This window comes from Ostrea edulis, chromosome 1, assembly GCF_947568905.1.
Source record: "Ostrea edulis chromosome 1, xbOstEdul1.1, whole genome shotgun sequence".
In the NCBI taxonomy this organism is placed as follows: domain Eukaryota; kingdom Metazoa; phylum Mollusca; class Bivalvia; order Ostreida; family Ostreidae; genus Ostrea; species Ostrea edulis.
The window spans coordinates 70,342,303-70,367,820 of record NC_079164.1 but is presented as its reverse complement, the minus strand read 5'-3'; the positions used below and the strand labels follow the sequence as shown (position 1 = coordinate 70,367,820).

General features: G+C 34.9%; 2 protein-coding genes across 8 annotated transcripts; one reads left to right on the top strand and one right to left on the bottom strand.

Moving 5' to 3' along the window:
* Position 1: 1 nt before the first annotated feature.
* On the top strand, positions 2–13,147 carry LOC125683388 (cyclin N-terminal domain-containing protein 1-like). Of its 2 annotated transcripts, none has more exons than XM_048924537.2 (8): positions 2–91; positions 5,034–5,176; positions 5,787–5,890; positions 8,893–9,058; positions 9,802–9,964; positions 10,329–10,473; positions 12,307–12,403; positions 12,542–13,147. In XM_048924537.2, exons 2-8 carry the CDS (start codon positions 5,036–5,038, stop codon positions 12,632–12,634), a joined length of 909 nt encoding a protein of 302 aa, XP_048780494.1. In that variant the 5' UTR covers positions 2–91; positions 5,034–5,035; the 3' UTR covers positions 12,635–13,147. The 2 variants fall into 2 exon arrangements, with proteins under 2 accessions (XP_048780494.1, XP_048780493.1); XM_048924536.2 differs by having other exon boundaries at positions 9,787–9,964.
* A 2,205-nt stretch (positions 13,148–15,352) lies between these two features.
* Positions 15,353–25,296, bottom strand: LOC125683372 (methylenetetrahydrofolate reductase (NADPH)-like). 6 transcript variants are annotated; one of them, XM_048924477.2, is made up of 11 exons: positions 25,194–25,296; positions 24,027–24,244; positions 20,981–21,222; positions 20,210–20,326; positions 19,888–20,081; positions 19,177–19,743; positions 18,769–18,951; positions 18,561–18,659; positions 18,072–18,194; positions 17,746–17,969; positions 15,353–16,448 (listed from the first exon to the last, which is right to left on the bottom strand). In XM_048924477.2, coding segments are annotated over exons 2-11 (1,950 nt in total). In that variant the 5' UTR covers positions 24,227–24,244; positions 25,194–25,296; the 3' UTR covers positions 15,353–16,447. The 6 variants fall into 6 exon arrangements, with proteins under 6 accessions (XP_048780434.1, XP_048780445.1, XP_048780456.1 ...); XM_048924488.2 differs by having other exon boundaries at positions 24,027–24,241; XM_048924499.2 differs by having other exon boundaries at positions 24,027–24,241; positions 25,128–25,281.
* Between the last annotated feature and the right edge of the window lie 222 nt (positions 25,297–25,518).

Genomic DNA, 25,518 nt, shown 5'->3' with positions numbered 1-25,518 from the left:
AACAGAATGCATATAAACAAACGATGTTGCAGACGATATTTAGGCCTCTATTATAATTTGATACAGAAGTTGAAGTTTTAGATATATCGAGGTAAGTGAGAAGTTATATGATCTGGAAGTAGGACATGCACATTGAATGGAAACACCGTATATTACTCTAATAGTAATAGGCACAACTCATTGACTTATGTTCAGAACTAGGAGGGCCAGGCCAGGCCAGGGATTCCTCAACTACTTTGGTAGTAGGCTGGGCTTACTAGAAGACTCAATTATAAAGATGGACCAAGACTTTTATATTTAGGTCCCTACTGATTTTTTAAAGTTACAAAAGAAGAAAAATACCAGCTAGCTGAATTTATAGAACTTTTTTATCTAAAGAACCGTATGAACAGAATATGTCTTATATGCTATAGTCATTGTGTCATAATTTTTTTCTCTTCTTTTCTTTTTGTTATCTGTCATTTGTTTTGTTATTTTGACTGTATGCCAACATGGTGATGTCAATAAATAAATTGAAATTGAAAGTTATAGGCCGTTACTGTGTACAACAAAGAACTCAATACATCCATTCTACTTAAATATGACTTTAAGGTACACAAATGCAATAAGTTAATTGTTTTTCACACATCGTTTGCCTATAGTATGTGCATAAAGGAGGAAACTTTTAATAGATTGATCTTTTACTACAATTTAGCATTATATACTGATGCATGCATGTATTGTTTGGCTGGATATTTGGACTGATGCCTCTTTTGGAGAGGCGTCAGTCCATTATCAAATCTTGATGAATCTCACTGAGATAACCCAAACCCCTATTCCACCCCCAATCTTTTCTAACCTGTAAACTTTTGTAGCAGTCAGATGGGTTCGATTTCTGGTAGTGAGATACTGATAGCTCAATCGCCTGAATTAGTAGAGATTAACCTGACTAGAGATCCACTGGGCTGGGGGCCTGGGTTCAAATACTGGTCTGTTGCATTTTCTTCCTCCCTGTTACATCAGCCCCTGGAACTGACAGGTGAAAATGCCTGCTATGGGATAAAGGTCCTGTTTTGATGTCAAGGTGTGAAGACATTTAAGGAGGAGACCACCTGCATGTATAACGGTCAGATGGGTTCGATCATGGTGGCCAGATAGCTTAATTGATAAAGCACCTGACTAGAGATTCAGAGCTAGGGCCCAGTTTCGAATCCCAGTCTGGTCCATTGCATGTTCTCCCTTCCTGTTTTATTCTCCCAAATTATAATTCAAATGCCTAATGCCTATGTCTGTAAATTTATTAAATGATAGTACCAAACTGCATTTGAACCAAAAGTAATAATAAGGATTTTATTCAACTAAAGTGTTTGGACTTTTGAGAGGAATCGACAGCTGGAAAATTTTGATGTTGCATATTATGCCGCCATGCAGGCACAACACTATAGTTATCATGGTGATAAGTATAGCTGTATAGTTTTTCTTGAGAAATAAACTAGATACACTATTGAAATCTTAGTTTTAATATCATTCAACAAAAGCACAAGGACACAATATAAAGTTTTGTGCTCAGTAAACAAAATTTGTAACAAGCCTTGTATACACTTACCAGATCAGAATTCAAACTTGGGCTCTCTGAATTTCTTGTCAGGTGCTCTACTAGCTGAGCTACCTGGCCACTGGTAATTAAACCTGTCTGACCACCACAGCAAGGTATCTCTGACATAGAGCCACATTACTCCAGTCAACTGGGGAGTCATGGCAAGGTACCTCTGATATAGATTGAGTCACATTACTGACCAGTCAACTGGGGAGTCCTGGCAAGGTACCTCTGACATAGAGCCACATTACTGACCAGTCAACTGGGGAGTCTTGGCAAGATAGAGCCACATTACTCCAGGTTGGCTTCTATTCATTAAAACCTCCATATTACAATATTTATGAGTTTGATAAACTTGTAATATCAAATAAAGAACCAAAGTTATTGGTACTGTGTATCATGTATATTTTGTGTGACTTTATATCGTCATAATTTTCAAGAATATTGTATTTGTTCATTACTACATGTATAATATATGCAGAGCTCCAGATAAGGTGCGTATCGGCATAAATACTCATTAAATTTTACCAAATACGCATTAAAGTTTAAAATCAGGCATACGATTACGCATTCGCTAATGTAAATACGCTTTATACTCCTCAAGTAATGCGTAGAGGTAACTCAATACACAACTGTATAAGCCTAATTGTTATACTTCTTTCTTAAATAAACAGGTAGGGTGCGATCGAAAGCACACAAAAACAGAAAATGGTACTGGACAAACGATTTACATTTCTTCTGTTAAACTTACTAAGTTTTTATTGAAATGTTGCTCCTGCAGCATTGTCTCGCTAACTATTTGAAAATATTTGCAAGAATGGGAGTCACGCATTTATTTACCGACTTCCGTCACACATGTATTCGTTTTACACAGATGGAATAAAACCAATTCTTGCTTAACGGTACAAGGTGAGGGGAATCCAACAGTAATTTGCAGTGAAAACAAAGTGCAAAGATATACAGTGGAGCCTTGTTAATCCGGACACTTTGGTTCCCAGCAAAATCATCCGGATAAATGAAGCGTCCGGATAATTGAATCGCATATTTTCTACCTTTGCATAAGTAACCAATACGTGCCTACTTTATTGATGCATAGTGAATTAAACACATTATATCATTGGATTTAACCATTTGCATTAGTAAATAAATTATGATAATGTTAACATTTACATGTATTTCAAAGCACTAAAATTTAATGTACGTGTTCAGTGTATTTGTCTGTGTTTACATTGTACATACATATGACCCCTACATATAAATATACAAAACTGAACCGTATGCACTAAAACAAATAATGAAGCACTTTATGTAACTATAGGTAAATAAATCATTAGTAACTAACATAATCATTTACACTTCAAACATTTTATTACAAATTTACTTCTTAAAGAGGCCGGTAATTTTCATCTGTCACGATTCACGGGTTCGGCGGTCTGTTAAAACAATCTTCACCGTCCAAAGTTGATATAAGAATTTCGTGATTATCATGTCAGTTGACAACATTCTTTAACCAAAATTCAATCTGCCAGAGTTCATATTTCTTATTCTATAATTATCCAAGACAATATCGGGAGAACAAAATCATTTAAGCTCGTAATATCAAGACCTACTACTGCTTTGACCTAGACACTCGCACCTATTATTTTCATGATGCGATAATAACGGAACAAAACTCGGGTGAAACTAACATTACAGTTACATACAGAATTTAATTGTCATTTTCCTTAAAATGGTAATTTTCTCACTTCTACCCAGAGTTTAAAAATTCGAAAGCAATAAAGCTCTACAACATCGTAACTAGAATCAATCGTACACAGGTACATTCTACATGCGTGACATTCTAAACGTTAAAAACGTATACTACATATACATGTGCATGAACATTCATGTATATTTCACGCCAATCAACAGTATAAAATCAAGAATCTACACTCTTTAGATTTGAATAAGCCGATATCAATTTACGAATCAGTACAACTGATATGTGTAGCAATTAAAAAAATTATCATTACGGCATGATGTTTAATTTAGTACTACTATTAGGGTATTGATCAAGATTATAAAAATAATATGCTACAGATTTATTTACAAAATTCAACACTACACGCAATAAAAATCTTATGTGCGAAAATTGGCAATACCATGTCTCGATCGGCACGTGCTATCTAACGGACTTATAAGCACACACCACCTAATTGGAGGGAGGTGTTGACAGGGTACAGGTAATCGCTTCAATTAGACAGTTTGGCTTGTTTTCTTTATAATTTACGCCTTGCTAGAAGTGTCCGACACAGACCTTCCCTAAACAAAATTACCATCCGGATTAACGGTACAATTTTCAAAGCATTATAACGTTTTGTAGTAAAAAGTGACCGTCCGGATCCGGAACGCGAATTTCCGGATTAATGATGCAAAATAATGTATGAAAATTTCGTTCCCTAGAAAAATCGTCCGGAAGGTGAAGCATCCGGATTACCGAGGCTCCACTGTATGTGTATGTGTATATATATATATATATATATATATATATATGTGGGCAGTATTAGGTTCGTCTAAATTCTAAAAAATGCTATAGAAAGTCACAAAAACTTAAGACTTTGTAACTGATATTTGGTTTAAAATGATTTTAGTTTCTCGGTTTTTGCCTATAATAGCTCTAAAACTTCATTGTTATTTCGGATTTCAAACATTTTGGTTGAGCATCACTGAAGAGACATGATTTGTCGAAATGCGCATCTGGTGCATCAAAATTGGTACTGTATAAGTTTTACATTATAACAGTTTAATTTACAATATGACAAATAGTTTTGTTGTTTGTTTGGTGTTTATGAATTTTTTTCAATACCGTACAATCACAGGGGATTCTTATCCATTTTGTTCTCAAATTTATATGTTATATATAAATTTATTAATTATATATAGATTGAGAACAAAATGGATAAGACCCTGTGGTACAATAAAGGATTGTATGTTTACGGGTGAAAATTCTTTGTAGTTCTTTTTATTATAAAGTCTTCATTGTCATTGGGATTTTGAAAATTGTTAAGGTATTAAATTTTGATATGCCAGACACTCAGTCATATGATATCTGGTTATATTTAGACTAAGTGATCAAATTCTGTATTAGTGGCAAACATCAGATAATCAGTAAATTAACAAAATACTCTTTTGACTTTTTCTGAAAAGCAAAATACCCATTGATTTGAAAATCAGGGGGTAAATACTCTTTGTGGTAAAAAATTATCTGGAGCTCTGTATATGAACGCATATATATATACACAAATGATTCATGTAAACCTGGTTTTCATGTGGATGTAATCTTGCTTTACATAATAAAGAAGTTTGATTTAGAGTAGTTAATCTAAACACTCACAATGACAAATTCAAAAAACATAGTTTATTCACTCAGCTGATAATGACAATATCTCATTTATAAAAAAAAATTCATATTTGGCAGATATGGAGAGAGGAATATTTGCCTCCCCTGTAGAGCCCCTGTTTAATCATGAACATGCCTTAGAGACAGAAATTCTGCAAGATTGGTTGATAAATCTAGCAGAAAAGAATGCCAAACACATAGACCAAGCACATTCAAAACAGGTATTACCATATCTGACTATTGAAAATTATTGATCATATGCTCTAAATAATTTGGTTCTTCTGATGAGATTTATCATTTTTACTATGTAGAGTTTTGTACTGTAAAAGTGAACAACAGTGTGATATTTAATTGTGCAAATTGTTAAGATATAATGATATATCTAATACATATAAGCAAACATATCTGTAATGTCCAATGTATTTTATCACTAAAAGTGTGTGGAGGAATTATTTACACACTTTCTTGCAAATATATAGTGTAATTTATCACCACTGTGACATGTAGATTTTCAAATTTACAGTAACTCTCAAATAGTATTAATTTGATATTTGTGAGACTTAAATTTTGCTCATGCTGTGTATACTTTTATTAGTATATTCAAAAGTTAGCATATTTCTCTATCAAAAACATTGGTCCACACAATCATTAATAAGGTTCACACAATTTTTAATAAATGTATCTGAGTGTCTCTATATTCATGTAGTATATCCTTCCAGATTTATATATTGGCAGTTAATTGTTTTATATTAGGGCACCTAAGAGACTGCATCAAAATATGAATACTTTAAATATAAATTCTCAGACATTCATCTAATTGTTGACTTTTAGGGGATATTTAAGCAAGTGAATGCTGTGGAAACCATCATGTATGCAGCTGAAAAACTGAAAATAGCTCATGAAGCAAAATATCTTGCTATTGAGTTATTTGACAGGTAAGGTTACCCCTTGTATACGTGTAAGTTGTAATAATATATTCATTACACTATTGTTTGCTACCGGAACAAACAAATTAATGATTTACTCAGTTGAGTTTAGAAATGAACAATGCAGTTTCTTATTGAAAATGCTTTCATCATACATAATTTTGATACTTGAATACATCCTGAAGAGGGGAGGGGATGGATGGTTATTACACTGGCTGATGTGTTTGCAAACATTTTAAATTGTTAGCATTTATTCACTTTGACATTCCTTCTGGATGCAATTGTTTTGATAATATACTGATTTAAAAAAAAGAAAGAAACACATACTAGTAATCTTTTAATGAATCTTTTCAAAGAAGTTATTTATACAATTTGGGAGGGGGGGGGTCTAGAATGAATTTCCTGATAACTAATTGTTATGTCTAATGCTCTCGTTTACTGGATAGATATTCTATAGAATTTTAGGACAATAAAACATATTTCTATAAAATCCTAAAAATCAGTGTCTGCACTCAAGATTGTGGTAAGTTCCTAATGCACGTAATTCAGGTACCAGTGCATGGGTTCTCTGAATATATGATTGCATTGTTAGCTCACCTGAGCTGAAAGCTCAAGTGAGCTTTTCTGATCGCCTGTTGTCCATCATCTGTCCGTCTGTCTGTAAAGTTTTTACATTTTCGACTTCTTCTTCTCCAGAACCACTGGGCCAATTTAAACCAAACTTGGCCAAAAGCATCCTTCGGTGAAGGGATTTCAAGTTTGTTCAAATAAAGGACTATGTCCCTTTCAAAGGGGAGATAATCACAAAAATGCAAAAATAGGGTGGGGTCATTTAAAAATCTTCATCTCATGAACCACTGGGCCAGAAAAGCTCAAATTTACATGAAAGCTTCCTGACATAGTGCATATTCAAGTTTATTAAAATCATGGTCCCTGGAGGTTGGATGGGGCCACAAGGGGGAATCAAAGTTTTACATACAAATATATAGGAAAAATCTTCCTCTGAAGAACCACTGAGCCAGAAAAGTTGAAATTTACATGAAAGCTTCCTGACATAATGCAGATTTAAGTTTGTTAAAATCATGGCCGCCGGAGGGGAGGGGGGGGGGGGGGGGGGAGTAGGATGGGGCCACAATAGGGGATCAAAGTTTTGCATACAAATATATAGGGAAAATCTTTAAAAATCTTCTGAAGAACCACTGAGCTAGAAAAGCTGATATTTACTTAAAACCTTCCTGACATAATACAGATTTAAGTTTGTTAAAATCATGGCCGCCGGGGATAGGATGGGGCCACAAGGGGGGGATCAAAGTTTTGCATACAAATATATAGGGAAAATCTTTAAAAATCATCTTCTCAAAAACTACTGGGCCAAGAAAGTGGAAATTTACATGAAAGCTTCCTAACATAGTGCAAATTGAAGTTTGTTCAAATTATGGCCCCCGAGGATAGGATGGGGCCACAATAGGGAATCAAAGTTTTACATAGAAATATATAGGGAAAATCATTAAAAATCTTCTTGAAAAATCACTGGGCCAGAAAAGTTTAAATTCACATGAAAGATTCCTGACATAGTCCACACTCCAATTTTGAAAAATCATGGCCCCTGGGAGTAGTTTGGGGCCACAATAGGGATCAAAGTCTTACATGCGAATATATAGGAAAAAATCTTTAAATATGAGCCCAGGTGAGCAATATGGCCCATGGGCCTCTTGTTTTTAAATGTAATCGCTTTTTGAGAAATGCTGCATTTGAATGATTCTCGACACAACAACACAATTGGACAACACTGGAAACAGGTGTGTCACAATTTGCAGTTGCAAGAGATTTCAATGTTGCACAAAGCAACATATTTCGTGTTTGGAGTAGATATCATCAATTTGGTTCAACAAATGATCATAGAGCAGGCCTAGGTAGACCACATGTGACATCAGCAGCACAGGATCGCTTCATCCGATTGCATCATCTTCAAAAACGGTTCACAACAGCGTCATCTACAGCATCTGCCATTCCTGAGATTTGCAGAATATCAGACTTTCGCAGTCGACTGACTTGACTATGGGATGCTGGGATTAGAGAATCCAGACCCATTTGTGGCATTGTTTGAGACTGTGCAACATTTCCAAAACCTACTTCAATAGTCTCAGGTTCATAGAGTATGGCTGGGGCAATGCTGGAGGACGGTTTGGTTCAGCAAAGATTGTCGATTTTTACTGCAAAGACATGATGGAAGACTCAGAGTTTATCGGCTTCAAAATGAACATTTTTTGCAAAATTGCATCCAGAAGGCTCATCGGTTTGAAAGGGGTAGTGTTATGATGTGGGCAGCAATATCCTATACAGGCAGGACAGCATTGGTTCACATACAGGGTACTGTGACAGCTGAATGGTGTGTTGATGAAGTCATACAGACACACATGGTTCAAATAATGCAGAATCCTGAAGCAGTATTCCACACTCTGCTTGTCTAACACATAATGTTCTGTAAAGACACAATGCCCATGTTCTTCCTTGGCCATCCAAATTACCCGTTTTGAAATCAATCAAACATGCATGGGACGAACTGGGTAGACACGTACATCTGCCAACGACAACCTCAGACTCTGCAACAACTGGCCCAATCTCTGCAGTTAGAGTGGAACAACATCTCTGGGCAGTTTTTAGAGACTCATTTGCATCCATGGGAAGGTGTTGTCAGGCAGCCATTGGTGCTCAGGGAGGGGGGAGGGGGTACACCACTGAATATTGAGCTTAGGTGACCTTAAACCTAAAATGACTGCAAATATCATTAATGGTTGTGATACTTTGTTTCTTAACCCAGCATTTACATAATTTTTGTGTTATCAATAGATCTTTAAGTATTCCTCTTACATTTGTATCTTAAAATGAATTTGAAATTGTACTATGAATTTATTTTTCTTTGCATTGCATGTTTTACAACACTGATACTGGTAAGAGAGGAAAAATTGCTGCTTGCAATTCTAATGTCAATCCATTTTCCCCTTAAATAGATTTCTATACCATCACCTTCAAGATCTGCGGGATCATGTTCTGAAGTTGCCAAGGAAAAGACAACTAAAAGAATGGGTTGGTCTTCAGGAGGGCGTGTCAAACCAAGTACTGCTTCGCATTGTGTCATGTTGTCAGATAGCCAGCAAACTAACATCTCATTACAAGGTACATCAGGGTTAATTTTGTCAAGTCAAAAGACCATCTGGATCCAGAACACAGAATTCTTAAATAGCATTTTAAAATTCTGTTCCCCAAAATTACCATCCGAAAGCTGAAGTGTAGGGATATCTGGTGTTCCACTTTATATGTGAGATTGTATGACTAAGTTTGCTCTATGAAGACTTGCATGTTGAAACTAAAGGAAGATAATGATGAAACAATTGGTTATAAGTGAAAATCTATTGGTTGAGCTTCCAATTTTGATCATCCTTTACAAATATTTAAAATCAATTTTTATCAAGAAATACATCATTCAATACATGTATACCCAGTACATAAAAAAAGTTCAACAGGTGATATCTTGGATCATTGAAGAGTAATTGAAAGTGAAAAAATATTCAATATTTACATGAAATTTATCTTTCAGAGGTCTTTGTTCCTTACAACTCAAATAGATAGCAGGGACTTGTTTACAATTTAAGCAAACATTAACCATTGACAAACTCAAATAGAGGTGAAATAATTAATTCTAATCAAGCATTGATCAGTTGTTTTGTTCTGATTATAACTCATGATGACCATGAAGATTTCTCATTGATTATTACTTTGAGTGTAATGTTCAAACCAAATTGCACTCAATATTTGCTTGATTTTGAAAGTGATCAAAATATGGTATTCTAATATGTAAATTTTGCACATATATAAAACTTCTTACTGACAACATTGCCTGTCAGGCATTCTTGTTTCAGGTTGTTTCCATCAACAGAGCTAAGAGGTTTCTTTGTGAATGTGGTTATCGCTATGCTTCAGAGAGTTTGCTGCAGTCAGAACTGAGAGTACTAAAGACTCTGAAATTTCAAGTGACAGAACCATCACCTATTGTGTATATAGAAACTTTACTTGAAATCTTAGGTAATACCTTACACCCCCCATCACCACCACCACCACCACAAAGAAAACAGTTTATATCCATATTAAGGATAAAATAAAGGTTGAGGACTGAAGATATTACATGCTGTTTAAATTGTATTTTCCTTAAAATTTAGATTAATGTGCACTGTAATGGCAGCACATGATTGTTCCTAAATTGTGTTGTTTGAGGCTCATATCTATATATATCTTTTGTTTTTATCCTTCAATCAATACAGCAATTCAAAACTTTTATTGATGTAAAATATTTGCTGATTGAAATTGTTATATTTTTCATCAAAACATTTTTTCTTTCTCTATGTATGTACCCACTATTATTGCCTGATTCTTTTATTTTGAATTCTAGGTTGCAATAATACCAAAGTAGAAGTGAAAACATACTACTATGTTGCAGTAAAACTTCTGGATTTGTTGTATTTGAAGTATCACACCTTTTACAAGATCATATTTGAAGTTACCAGTTCATCGAAGATACAATCTTTGGAACAAAAGTAATAGCACTGCATTGTTAATGTATGAAGCTGATTAATTTATTTTTAAACAAATGCATTTGTACTTGTAACATCGTCCATGTGGATGAAGAGTTGTACCCCTTTAAAACATTTTTCTGAAAATACAGTTTTAAAATTAGATTTGTATAATGAAGAGAAATAACAAACATTGGTAATCCTTTTCACTTTTAATTTTTTATGATGACTATCATATTTATACATGTTTATGTGATATTAGATATGACACCAATTATCTAGATGGTTGCCATATACGAGGGCTGTTCGATATGTAATGTGTATTGTACCACAGCGCAATAAAGCTTTGCACGATTTCATGGATGATGATACTCTTGAATAGCTCTATTCATTACCTTTCTAATGGTATAAACACAAGCCTTCAGCTCCACATAGTTTAAAATTATAGTCATTTCAATAGAGCCAGTCGTTGACCACTGTTGTAAAAATGGATGGGAAACGGGTTGTGAATATTGAAGAAATTAGAGCTTAAATAAAAGTTTGCACAAAACTTGGTCATTCTGTAATGCAGATTTTTACTGAATTGGGGGAAGTTTAAGGGTCTGATAAGGTATCTTATGAGACAGTTTGTAGGTGGAGAAAGAAGTTTCTGACTGGCACAGAGTCCGTCAAGGATGCAGCAAAATCTGGCCGACCTGTGACTGTAACAGGCAAGGTAAATGTCTCAAAAGTCAGGGAAATAATTAAAAGTGATGGCAGACACACAACTCGTGATATTGCCAAAGCTGTTGGCATATTGCTATCGCGGGTGCATTTCATTTTGAAACGTATTTTGAAGTACAAAAGATTTCTGCCAGATGGATATCACATATATTGACAGATGACCAAACATGGGTACGAGTACAAACCACTAAGCAATTGATCAAAATGTTTCCCAAATTCAATCAAAGACAATTTGCAAACATTGTTGCTGGTGACGAAACATGGGTTCACTATTTCGAACCAGTAAGAGAAATTGGAAACAAAATATGGCTAACTAAACACGGTAGGAGGCCTGTAGTTGCCAAAAGAACCATAAGCACAAAGAAGGTTCTTTATTGCATATTCTTCTCATGTGATGGTATCGCTGTACAAATTCCGGTGGCAAAGAGCAAAAGTGTTACAGGTTGGTATTACCGAGATGTTATACTAAAAAAAAGCTTGAGAAATATCATAAATGACGCCCTGTGTTAGGATTTAGGCATGTTCATCTACTTCATGATAATGCTCCATCACATACATCTGAGCTTGTGAAGCAATTTTTGAAGTCGGAGAAGGTAATTACCATCTTGCCACACCCACCATATTCTCCAGATCTAAGCCCCATCCAACTTTTTCCTTTTCTGGTTGTCGTTACAAGTCCTTGGGTCAGCCATCAGTCAGTGACTCAGAGGTCTACCTAAATCAGCGTACCATATGACACTTTTCAGAGATTGAAATTATGTATTTCAAACGACAGAATACTTTGAAGGGATGTAATATTCATTTCACTATTTGAGTCGAATGCTTTTGAGATATCGTACAATACACATTACATATTGAACAGACCTCTTAGTTTTGTTTGTCATCATAATATATACAGGGGATGCTTACCAGGGGTCCGTGTTTACCCAACTATCTACTTTGTATTGCTTAATATAGGAGTTATGAGATTGATCACTGTTCGTTATCTTCACCTTTCATACCCATGTTTTGTCATCATATATTCACATACATGTATAATAGTGTACATTGTAATACCAATAAAAAAAATTTATACATGTAACATTAGAATGTGATAAGATGTAATAGAAGAGATTATTATATTTGTTAATTAAGGAGGAAATTCAAGAAAGTTAAGGCTGACCAACTTCTGCTAGCGGCTGCGATTATAGGTGGCTCTGTCTTCATGGTCCAACAAGACAAAGCTGACGAGGTATAATCATTTCATCAAACTCTATAATGAAGCAATATCTTTAATACCCATTTCTTTGATGATTCTTTTATTTGAACCATTTGCTGTAAAAACTCTATGTTTTATCTGAAATAATCTTTGAATTTGTTCAAATTACAGATGATTGAAGAACTGGGTAGGATCACACGAATTTCTCAGAATGACATCATAGACTTCACTTCTGTTTTGATTCAGTTGGTGGAAGAAGAGTAAATGCATTGAAACAACATCAATATAGAGGCAGATTGACTTATACATGTATAATGCCATTGTAATATTTATTTACTCTGTGCATGTTCCCAAATTGGAACAAAAAGTATTGAATTTGTTACTGTTTCTCTGTTATTGGTAGAGTACTGCATTTTACTGTACATTTGGAATATTTTTTTTATCATAAGCATCTGTGTTTAACTTACAACTGCCTTATCAAGCCAATGAAAGTACATTTACAATATGTGTATCAATCACTTCAAGCAAGTAAAATATGCCTTTCATCTGTGATATAAACTCTAGTTATTTACATGTACCCAAGAAAATACTTTACTTTTTTTTTTATATATGCATTGATAGACTGTGATTTTCCTGTGCAATGTCAACCATGCCTTTATTAAAGGAATTCTTCATGCGAGATGCAATCAATGGCTAAGTTAGAATTTGTAAATTTTATATGTTCATTTTCCAGAACCAGTTTGTTATACAATGTATTAATAAAATTACTTCCTTTCAGCTTTTTCTCATTGCTTTTGCTAGGATTGCCTTCAAAATTTTCATTTTATTGCACATAATCATGATCTTGAGCTATCAAATTCACTTTGCAGTTAGATATAGGAAACTCATGTAAAATATTATCAAACTTTGATATTCACATTCACTGATTCTTTTCTCTTATCAGGGATGTGATTTATCCTTTTGTCAGAGGAAATCCTCAGATTGGCTCAATTTTCATAACAAGAGGCCCATGGGCCACATCGCTCACCTGAGTCACCTTGGTCCATATCAGAAGATTTTCCATATCTATTTGCATGTAAAACCATAGTCCCTATTACGGCCCCAAACCTTCCCCTGGAGGCCATGGTTTTTGCAAACTTGAATCTACACTATGTCAGAAAGCTTTCATGTAAATGTGAACTTCTTTGGCCCAATGGTTCTTGAGAAGAAGATTTTTAAAGATTTTCCTATTGTGGACCCATCCTACCCCAGGGGGGCATGATTTTAACAAACCTGAATCTGCACTATATCAGAACGCTTTCATATAAATCTCAGCTTTTCTGGCTTAGTGGTTCTGGGAAGAAGATTTTTCAAGATTTTTCCTATATATTTGTATGTAAAACTTTGACCCCCTATTGTGGCCCCATCCGATCCCCGGGGGCCATGATTTTAACAATTTAGAATCTGTACTATATCAGGAAGCTTTCATATAAATCTCAGCTTTTCTGGCTCAGTGGTTCTTGGGGAAAAGATTTTTCCTATATATTTGAATGTAAAACTTTGATCCCCTATTGTGGCCCCATCCGACCCCCGGGGGCCAGGATTTTAACAATTTAGAATCTGTACTATATCAGGAAGCTTTCATATAAACCTCAGCTTTTCTGGCTCAGTGGTTCTTGGGAAGAAGATTTTTAAAGATTTTCCCTATACATGTATATTTGTATGTAAAACTTTGACCCCCTATTGTGGCCCCATCCGACCCCCGGGGGCCATGATTTTAACAATTTAGAATCTGTACTATATCAGGAAGCTTTCATATAAATCTCAGCTTTTCTGGCTCAGTGGTTCTTGAAAAGAAGATTTTTAAAGATTTTCCCTACATATTTGTATGTAAAACTTTGATCCCCTATTGTGGCCCCATCCGACCCCCGGGGGCCAGGATTTTAACAATTTAGAATCTGTACTATATCAGGAAGCTTTCATATAAATCTCAACTTTTCTGGCTCAGTGGTTCTTGAGAAGAAGATTTTTAAAGATTTTCCCTATATATTTGTATGCAAAACTTTGATCCCCTATTGTGGCCCCATCCGACCCCCGGGGGCCGAGATTTTAACAATTTATAATCTGCATTATATAAGGAAGCTTTTATATAAATTTCAGCTTTTCTGGCTCAGTAGTTCTTGAGAAGAAGATTTTTCCTATATATTTGTATGTAAAACTTTGATCCCCTATTGTGGCCCCATCTGACCCCCGGGGGCCATGATTTTAACAATTTAGAATCTGCATTATATAAGGAAGCTTTCATATAAATTTCATCTTTTCTGGCCCAGTGGTTCTTGAGAAGATTTTTTAATGACCCTACCCTATTTTTACCTTTTCTTGATTATCTCCCCTTGGAAGGTGGCCAGGCCCTTTATTTTAACAATTTAGAATTCCCTTTACCGAAGGATGTTTTGTGCCAACTTTGGTTGAAATTGGCCCAGTGGTTGTTGAGAAGAAGTTGAAAATGTGAAAAGTTTACAGACGGACGGACGCCGGAATACGGGTGATCAGAAAAGCTCACTTGAGCTTTCAGCTCAGGTGAGCTAAAAACAAAGCAATGAAAATGTAAAGATTTGCATGTACAAAAAGTTCTCTCATTCTTCACATCATAATCTAGTGAATATTGATTTAATCATACTATATCATTAACAATGGTATGCAATGGAATTAGGCGAGAGCTACTACTGGCAATCAAATTCGTTATTCAAAAGGAATATACAAATATTGTTGATATTTATATTTTCAATCGTGTTTTAAAAGGAAGACAGCAATTATGGCATGTAGTATACCTCCTAAGTGCATTTTCAATTTAAAGCTTAGCTGAATCTTCTGGAATTTTTTAATATAGACTTTTGCACAATATAAGTTTTTTTTCCCTTTGTTTTCTGCAGTCGGTGAATCGTACATATATTGCCATCTTGCATAAATTGCCTTCATGATTGTATTATTCAAAAATAAAACTGAAATTTCAAACTATTTAATTTTTCACTAAAACACATGAAATAACATGTAAAAGGTAAGAGTATTTCACATATCAACAATACTCAATAAAAATAAACAGTAATATATACATCATTGTATCAAGTTATATATTTATTGTAATAAGAGAAGAGTACCAATGAAAGCCTATTCATAATTTGTGAAAGCCCAGATCTGTCCACTTGAATTACAGTACACATGTATTTCCAATAATTAGGAAATTCAAATATCAGACGCATATGGATAAAATGCTGATTGGAAATCAATGTTTATTTCGATATTTGAAAATGTACATCCTGAAAATTCAATCATTTATCATTTTAAATAAGGAAAATCAATTTTCGACAAAGTATGAGATATGGGGCACTTTCATGTTTTCCTGTACCGTCAAAATTAAAAAAGAATTTTAATGAATGTGGTTTCTAATGCCAGTTGTTGACACTCTTTGAAATAAAAAACATACATGCACAACACTGAAAACAAACAATGCTTGGTAAAACTTGCTGTGTATATTTACAAACAGTTTAAGCACACCGAATAGTTGAAGACTCTTAAGTCAATAAAAATGTTTATTTTCCAAAAAGTACATAAAATTCAGAATAGATAATGAATTACCCATACAGTCGACATTCCTTATTCATTCACTATTATAAACAAACTTTACTATATCAAGCTATTAAATCACGGAACTTCATATCCATAGTAACCGGACATCAATTGAAAATTGACTGTGACTGTAATCAAGAAACAATTATGCCATTTTTTTGTTTATCCCATCACATATTAAAATTGGCTGTACTCTCTATATCGCACATATTATTAATCATCATCTTTAAAAACATGTTAAATACACACTAGGAATAGTATAAAATACTATATATATCATAAAATATTGCAAGATGAAATAATACATCAAGACACACAGAATAAATTAATTTCTTGCATCACCAACTGCATCAATTTACAAGAACACAAATGAGAAGTACATTGTACAAGCACATTATTTCAGCAGGTAGATTTCAGACACGAAATAGTCCCCATCTTGAATAATGCACAACCCATTGGAACAGTCTTCATTCTGAAAAGAGAGTATAATGAAAGGTTTTATTAATCACATTTATAAAAATTGTCATCACCATAAAGCAACATAGCTTAAAATCCTTGAAGGACACAAGTCGAATTTGCTCTCATAAAAATGCTATATGACAAAAAGTTGATTTTGGTCCTGTAAATATTCCAAGTCCTACGAAATTCCTAAAAGGTTGGAAGTTGAATTTGATCCTAGAAAACAACTAAATGATGCATGTTCAATTCTCTTATAAAAATCCTAATGAAATTCAAGGATGCAAGTTGAATTTGCTCCTATACAAGAGGCCCATAGGTTGGAAGTTGAATTTGATCCTAGAAAACAATTAAAAGATAAAGGATGCAAGTTCAATTCTCTCATAAAAATAATGAAATTCAAGGATGCAAGTAGAATTTGCCCCTATACAAGAGGCCCATAAGCCTTATTGGTATTAGTTAAAAGTATCACTAGCCCCAAGGACTATGAAATTTACAGTATAATAATTTTCCTGTTCTGTAAATTTCGTGATCCCAAGGGTAGGGATTTTGGTACCAAGGTGGGACCAAAATGGTCATAGTGATTAACGAATATTTTTAACTTTTTCTTGACAGCTACTCTTCCAATTCTTTTAAAATTTGGTATGAAGTATTTTTGGGACATTTAGGGGAACATGAATTGGATATAGGACTCCAATTTGGTCAATGTTTGGCAGTTTTACCCCACCTCATAGGCCCCAGGGCCCAAGATTCCTCAAATTTACAATTTATTTCCCCCTTGTCCCAAAGATGATTCACACCAAATTTCAAAAGAATTGGAATTCAAAAAGAGGTAAAAAAAAATGTTCCAATATTGTTTGTGGACAAGATATGATGGATGCAGACCAAAAGCAATAGATCACCTGAGTCACTCCAGTAACCTAAAAAATCCTTGAAGGTTACAAGTTGAATTTGATATTATAAAAATCTGAAATATAAGGACACGAGTTCAGTTTGGACCTGTCGGAGAAATATTCTACAAGGATGTGAAATAAATTTGGCTGAACTAAGTCAGTGCAAACACACAAAGAGAAATAACTATTCTATCTGCAAAATATAATTCCATGGATCTTGTACAAATATTGCAATTGTCTTTGTCAAACACAAAAGCAAAGAAAGGAGAGGGGTGCTTTGTAATTGAAGAGCACAAAATGTATTTTGCATTTTTCTCAGTGGCAAGGGTAAATTTGACCAATATTGTGTAACTACTGATGTTTAATTTGTCAATGTGATGACATGTTGGCAAGTATAAAGAGAGAGAGAGAGAGACGTACCACTGTCCACTGATATCCATCTCCTCAATGGTGGAAGATGTCTTTCTTCCAGCCTCCAACATTTGTTCTACAATTTTCCACAGGCAAGATTCTTTTGGAAAGTCATTGTCCACCAAATTCACCAAGTAATAACTATCAAAAACGTGGTCGATAATCTTTCTGGACTGAGATCCTTCTGGGTAAAGGTTACCCCAGGGGTGTTTCCACAATTCAAAGGCTTCATCCTAAAAATTGTGTACAAGAATTGGAATTTTAAGAATGTCAAATCATAAAATTTGCAAATATATCACTACCATTGACATCACTTTCCAAAACATATGTCCTACCTTCCATGTTTTAAAGGCAATAGGATCCACCACGGTTGGTTGTATGATCTCTTTTCCGGGAAACACTCCCCAAGTTACTGCGATAGGATTTGTGAGATCACAGTTTGTGTAATCAGTTTCACCCTGTAAATCAGCAACAAATTGGTTATACGAGTACAATGATAGTAAACAGGTTCTTACATTAAAAAAACCCACCAAGATGTGTTTGTTAACAAAATACCCATAATTGGGGCCAAGTTCTTATTTGGACATCTTCATTTACATTCACACCAGGTTACTAAGAGGAATTACACTGACAAAATGCAATTATCAATTTCTCTTTTAGTAAAAGGCCACACCCCTTGGCCCAATTGAACCAGAGGAAATCAAACCATGGTACACACGTGTGTGTGTGTGTATATATATATATATATTTCATTCAAACTTTTCATCAGACAAAACTCAATCTAATTAATAACACAATGACCCACACAACACTTTTTAACTTACATTTTTGTCCACAATGTGATAATTGACTAGAGGGTAATTCTTCAGAATTTTCTTCAGAGCAATGCTATTTTCTTTTGATGTGAAAAATTCCAGGTAAGCCTAACAAATGGAAATTAACATTAAAACATAATTACAACCAGGCTACATGCAAGAAGTAAAGCATTAAATTTGCAAACCTTTCTTTACTTAACTATACGTGAACACTTACCTTTTGGTAGATGTAACCATTCGGTGATCCCCAGCCCACTTTGCTGTCGGAGGAGGGGGCTCCATTGATACTGGGCTGCGAGTTGATGGTGAGAACTCCTCGTTTGTTAATGGCTTCTAGTTGTTCCTTGATAAAACCGGTTTCTGGTGACAGTTCGTCGTCATTCCAAGGCATGGAACACACCTAATGACAGTGTTTCAATGATATTAGAATTATTGCATTATCACTTACTTTTTTTTGTGGTTGGAGAAAAATCAATATGTCCTTGGGGACTCAATTTTGTCTTTGAAGAGTTATGGTTCTTTGGATTTGAATATGTGGGTCATACCCACTAAACAATATTAAAACTGGTTTGTTTATGAATATAAAAACGTACAATCATTATAAGATATTTTTATCCTTACTGACCTTGACCCCGTTCTTGTTGGGGCTTCCTGATATGTAACAGTGAAACACATCCCACACATCCTGTTCAGAGTTCAATTCCTCTCCCCACATTTTGAGGAGGTCCTCTTTGGATGGTTTGTGTTTCAGATAAAACAAATAGTAGTCTGTAAGATCACCAAAAGAGGCAGCAGAGGAGTTCCCCCACCGACCATTAGGAAACTCATCCCAGTTTGACGTTCTGTAAATGTAACTTTTTGGTCGAGATCGCCAGAAGATGGGTCGAACGTCTTCCTTACAACGCACATGATTGGCTGTCTGTTTCCATGGTAAGGGTTTACACGGTTCATCCACCCACATACCAAGTCTTTTGAGGATTTCAATGGTTGCCACTTCCCTGTTGAGTGTGTAAAAGTGGACACCATGCACATCCTGGTGTTTCAGAAGTTCGCGACACATTTGAAATGCATGCTCCACACCATAGTTTCTGATGGCCTCATCATTGTCTTTAATTGGTTCAATGGTATCCAGAATCTCTTTCGGTACTTCTAGTCGTGACAATTTCACAATGTGTCTGAGGGACTGATAGGCCTATTTATAGACAAAAGTTACTGCATAATATCCACAAACGACAGCATCTTTTTTTTTTTTTAAACTTTCACATGTGGTATTAAAGATAAGTTAGAATACATAAGAGTGTCAGTGTATTTTTTCAAAGACTGTAAGTTTGTTTACCTGAATGGGAAGGACACCTGGTATAATTGGACACGTAATTCCTATTTCTCGACAGTCACGCACAAATTGAAAGAAAGTCTCTGCCTTGAAAAACAACTGTGTTATTATAAAATCTGCACCTGCATCCACTTTATCTTTCAGATGCCGAAGATCATCTCCATAAGAAGAACATTCTGGATGACCAGTTGGGTACGCTGTAAATAAAACCGACAGAGTCAAAACATATCCACTGGAAGACATGAAAATGTCAGTCCAATGATCACCCAACACAAATTTAAGGTTAAACCAATTCTGGTTTTGTGATATGACAACGGTTTCTTGCCTGCCACACAAATGGTGAAGTGATCCCCATGTTCTCTCCGTATCAGTCTTACTAAATCTGATGCATAGTTTAGTCCCTCTTCTTGTTTCTTCCAAGTTTCTCCACCATCCGGGGGGTCTAGAACACAAAATCTAAATATGAAATGAGCTGGCACTTTTTATTGGTCTATCTATATATACACTCTCCAGTAAGGACTGTCTTCATTTAATCTTATTGATTTCAATTATTAGATTCACAATGTTCCTTTTAAGGAACCCACATGCACTCACTAGCTGCACATTGAAGATTCCCAATGACTGTATGTTTTCCTTAAAAGTCTATCCAGAGATAGTTTGTCCATTTCCTAATGATTGACATTAAATGGGGTGTGGGGGGGGGGGGGGTGGGGGGGGGGCATTATTCTTTCTTAGTTACTGGAGATATCACTGCATTCTTGCAGTAAATCATATACATATATACTCCACCAAATGTGTTAAGTGTAGGAGTCAGGCCTGGTACCTGTATATACTGCACTGTGTCAACTACTACATTCTATTAAATGATGTGATAGAGATATCTCTTGTGTTTATTTCAATGAAAGTAAGAACTTTTACATATATACTACACTGTGTTGAAACCCATTCATATGACTATTTACAAAACTGTCTTAAAACTTAAAAATTACCCACCCCCTCTGGGAGCCAGCAGATTAAAACTACCTACCCTCCTCTTATAGCCAACAGATTAAAACTACCCACCCCCTCTGAGAGCAAGTAGATTAAAACTACCCACCCCCTCGGAGAGCCAGCAGATTTTTGAGTCCCAGATCCTTTGCTTTTTTCAGATTTGTCTTTATATCATCTTCATCCATGTTGCTACACGTCATGTGGAGCATCGTCTCCACCCCACTGAAGTTCAGCATGGTGGCTGCCATGCAGGTGGAGCTGGTGGGCTTCTCGGTGTTCCCAGGGTCACCAGCAGGGTGCCATGTGATGTCACAAAACATTGGACCACCCTCACTCATCCTCTCAATCCTAGTTAACAGAATTAATGCAATAAAATTTTACTCCCAATTTTTATACATTTTCTCACTCATGTTGTGAGCAAAACTCTAACGAAATTTGGCATCTTCTTACACCTCAAGAAATAAATAAAAATAAACACAATTTACTATCTGACACAAGGTCCTCATGATGTTCAAAACTGATTGATCACCATTTCTCTCTATGTACAACATATCAGATCTCCTGAAAATCCTACTGAGTTGACAGATGATATTTTTCTAAAGGAGGAATTACCTCAGTAACAGAATCATTGCCCCCCCCCCCCTCCTCTTGAGTTGGCAAGGTTTTTAGTTTCATACAAAGGTCAAGAACTCAGTGGGTGATTACCACACATTAATTGTTTCTAATTTCTACTCAATTGTGTCAACTTGGGGTAAATGAGTGATAATCATTATGACCTATCAGTCTTAAGATTTAACACCTGCAGATTCCCTTAAGGTTTATGACAACAATAGTAGAAATCCTTCAATTACCATTATCTAATATCTTAAGATGGGGAGTATCTTCCAGATTAAAGTTGAATTGGGAGAGTTGTCTCCAGCACAGGAATTTAAAATGGTTTGTGGGAGAAATTAGTAAAAACAGAACTTTTTGTTGTAAATCAATAATTAATGAATGAAGCTTTACATCTTCTCACATATTTCTGTGGTTAATCAAACATTTTAAAAGCATAGGATACTTGTCAATCATGATATGCGCGTTATAAGTCATGTCAACGGGAGAGGTTTTTCTATGTTGCTAAAACTTGTAACCAATCCCTTTGTATATTTATACAATAAAATATGTTCAAATCAACAAGATATGGAAAATAAAGGGTCAAAGTAGTGCAAAGGGCAAGGTTAACATTTCACAAATTTTCAAAATTTATAAATTTCACTTTAGAGAATTTTCACAGGACTTCTTCACCTATGTCATAAAGTACTTGTAAATATATCCATTTTATCTAGCTAATTGTAAAATTGTCCTTCAAAATAATCCAGCATGCAAAATTTTTATGTTTGAATAGTTAGAAGATCTATTTCTCACAAAATTACCCACTGCATTAATGATAGACTTTAATCTGATACTTGCTACATATCCTTCATTTTTTGTTGATATGTGGACTGCGTTCAACATATTTAAATCCCTTGAATGCTTAAAAATTATAGCAAAATACACAGCATTTTCTCTTAAAAATCAAGAATTTAACCTTTCATGCATTGTTCTTAAATAGGGGAATATTTAACATTTCTTGCTGACATAAATGCACCGATCATTCATCATCACAGCTTATCATAAGCAAACCAGTACATAGGTAACAATGCGGAAATGACCCAAATATTTTGTGACCTCCAGATAACTTGAAGGAATTCCCCTACTCTCTAGAGCTATTTTTAACATGCACAAAATACCAACTGCATGGCAGAATGAACAGCACATGTTTACCAAAATCAGATCATACATATCTATTGTACTTTACAATCATATGCAATAACAGAATTTTAAGCACAATTTGTTTACATGTATTATTATACACAAATGGCCAAGGCCAGTCAATCAATTTTTTTTTTAAAGTGTTCTAATGCTCCACTCCACGTAAATATCAACCTATCAAATTATCATTTGCTGAAAAATACAATGAAGATTCAAAATGGTAAACAGGACTAGACCTTTATTATAGAATTTTTACGCTTTGGTGAACAACACAACAAATATTTACAGGCAGTTAAATGAGATGTGAAAAGAAGCTTGACTGAATTATTGACATGCCAACTTCACAAGGTGAAGGCCAAATCTCTATCATGCGCGGCATGAATGGATGCTGCTACTTAGAACTGTCACTGCCATTATTGCTAACAAAAAAATGTTCGTACTTGACAAACTCATCACTAGCTTATGGTTACATCCCCTTTCCTTGAGAGTAGCAGGTTGTAGCCCTTAGCATAGTGGAAGATGACAACCTCCACTGTTTGTATTTCAAAAACCTGGAAATGGGTCAGTGTACTTTACCAGTGCATGAAAGCAACATTATGCTATTTCACTAATGCAAACATAATTACACTAAATTTATTCAGGTCTACAATTATACAGGCATTATTCCACTAAATTCATTCTTGTACACTATACTACACTTGAATATGATCACGTAGAAAATCAATACATTCATACATACCATGCATGTCATGTCAAGGACGAACAAGTGCAAATTAAGTGCATGCATCACACAATAATTTTTTAACTTTTTTTAAAAACTTTAATAGGAGGGACCTTTGATGGAAAAACTTTTACCTGAAGATTTCTCAAGCTTCTGATTTATATTATAAGGTCACTTGATTTTTTTTAACTTAATTGGGCTTTTGAGGAGAAAACTCTTGTCTGAAAGATTTCCCAAGCTTCAGATTTATTTTGTATTGTCACTTGCTAGTGAATTCTGGGTAATGAAAGTGCACCTTTCCCTGCAATTAAGCATAATGAGGCTAATTCCATAGCATAACTCTTGATAAAATTGGAAGTTAATAATCTATTTTGGAGAAATTTTACATAATTTTTACAACATAATAATTAATCAAAGGTCAGACACTTTTTGATATAAAACAGATAGATCTATTTATTTTTCTTTATTTCAAACATTTATACCCGGCAGTTCACCATTCAGAAATGGAAAAAGCTTCTACTCCCTAAGTGACAGCTAATGCCCCAAAACTTAAAGTGTTCTGTTTATTCTCAACAATTGAAATGCTAAATAAATAACAGTCCATGAATAAATCTAAGATAAAACTATAATCTTGACTTACCTACTGACCAGGTTGACCGCCCCATTAGTTGTCCTTGGTGGGAAGAACTCCAGTGAATACCAGGGATCACCTGACTGAATCCTCCGATTCATTCGATCAGTCAGACTGCGATATTCTCCATACTCTGTCTCTTGCACTGGGGAGTAATTTGTATCCCTGTGAGTTCCATTAGCAACTCTCCCATTCACCAACTCAGGCATGGCTCAACTTGTCACCTGCTTACAAAAAAATTATTCATCAACTACAGACCTGGCATTATTTCTATTGCGTTGCATAAACGCTGTTGCATGGTTAATGTAGATAATAAATTATGGGTTTTTTTTGTTTCTTATTTTATGAATTCAACCCTCCATTTTCAACATTCCCATGTCAGTAATATTTCTACAAAATGACAATATCGACATGTTACCAGTATGGTTAGTATCAGCATGACATTCAATCTTCATTTTAAATGATTTTTGTGCATATATGTCCATTCTGAATATTCTTGCAAGGCATGCATTCCTCTTCCATATCAACCCTACACGTGTGTACTCTGTGGGGTATATCTATGGGGTTTTTCCTTCCCACCACTAAATGTACAATGATATTTAGAAAATTCTGTCTTAAAATTTCATCAGACATTTGAAAAGAAAAAGAAGTAAGCATATAGATCTATAATGGGGCCTATATTCATTACCCAAAAAAATACTAGAAAACCAAAAATTAAATAGGCTAAAATAAATAAACGAACAACTGATTCATCATATTTATCACATCAATATGAACGCTTATAGCTTGAGAAAGTACAACCGCCTCAGCCAGTGCCTACGGGCTGTCTGCCTGTCAGACCCAAATTTATATAGGCCCTATGTTCTGCAATTTTTTCCCTCAAAAGTGAATAAATAAATTATTGTGAAAACTATTTTAAAAGATAAAAGTTTTCTACAAACCCATTCCATAATTTATTTAAACAAAAGCAAATATTCAATGTCTGTGCATGCCGTGTTTTGTTTTTGTTTACAGTTTCCGCATCGTCAACGCTTACCATAATAAAATCATATACTAGCCTTCAAATTCAGGCTTCAGTCATAAATATTGAATATACATTTAATATACTACCTGCTTCTGTGATTTTGCATAATTTCCCATTCATATAATTTAAAGTATGTTTTGCAAAAGTAATACCTTTAATCAAAACAGATGGGTTGCTTTTCACGCGCACGAGAATTTTTTACACAGCCTTCTTCCCTTTCGTATAAGAATCTAAAGAGACCAACATTAGAGCGAAGCGTGGTTTATATAGTATCAATCAACCAATAGAAATTGAGCTATAAATAAAGTCACGTTATCGGAAATCCTCGCGTGGATCTAAGAATCGCCATCGAAGCGCTTATGATCACAAGATTCAATCTACGCCCTCTATCGGACTTCAAGTGCCCAGGAATAGTATTCGTGACTGGTGGCCGATGGCAGATATATCTTGACGTGGACGACTGTGTCGCCATTAAAT

What these genes read in the sequence shown, in the direction of transcription:
- LOC125683372 (XM_056158696.1), bottom strand. Translation starts at nt 24,226, where the DNA reads ATGCCTGAGTTGGTGAATGGGAGAGTTGCTAATGGAACTCACAGGGAT. An exon ending in TCTGCTGGCTCTCCGAGGGG is followed by an intron (nt 20,327 to 20,980) that starts GTGGGTAGTTTT and finishes TTTGTGTTCTAG; the next exon opens with ACCCCCCGGATGGTGGAGAA. An exon ending in ATCACATTGTGGACAAAAAT is followed by an intron (nt 18,195 to 18,560) that starts GTAAGTTAAAAA and finishes GCTGATTTACAG; the next exon opens with GGTGAAACTGATTACACAAA.
- LOC125683388 (XM_048924536.2), top strand. Translation starts at nt 5,036, where the DNA reads ATGGAGAGAGGAATATTTGCCTCCCCTGTAGAGCCCCTGTTTAATCAT. An exon ending in AACTAACATCTCATTACAAG is followed by an intron (nt 9,059 to 9,786) that starts GTACATCAGGGT and finishes ATTGCCTGTCAG; the next exon opens with GCATTCTTGTTTCAGGTTGT. An exon ending in AACAAGACAAAGCTGACGAG is followed by an intron (nt 12,404 to 12,541) that starts GTATAATCATTT and finishes TTCAAATTACAG; the next exon opens with ATGATTGAAGAACTGGGTAG.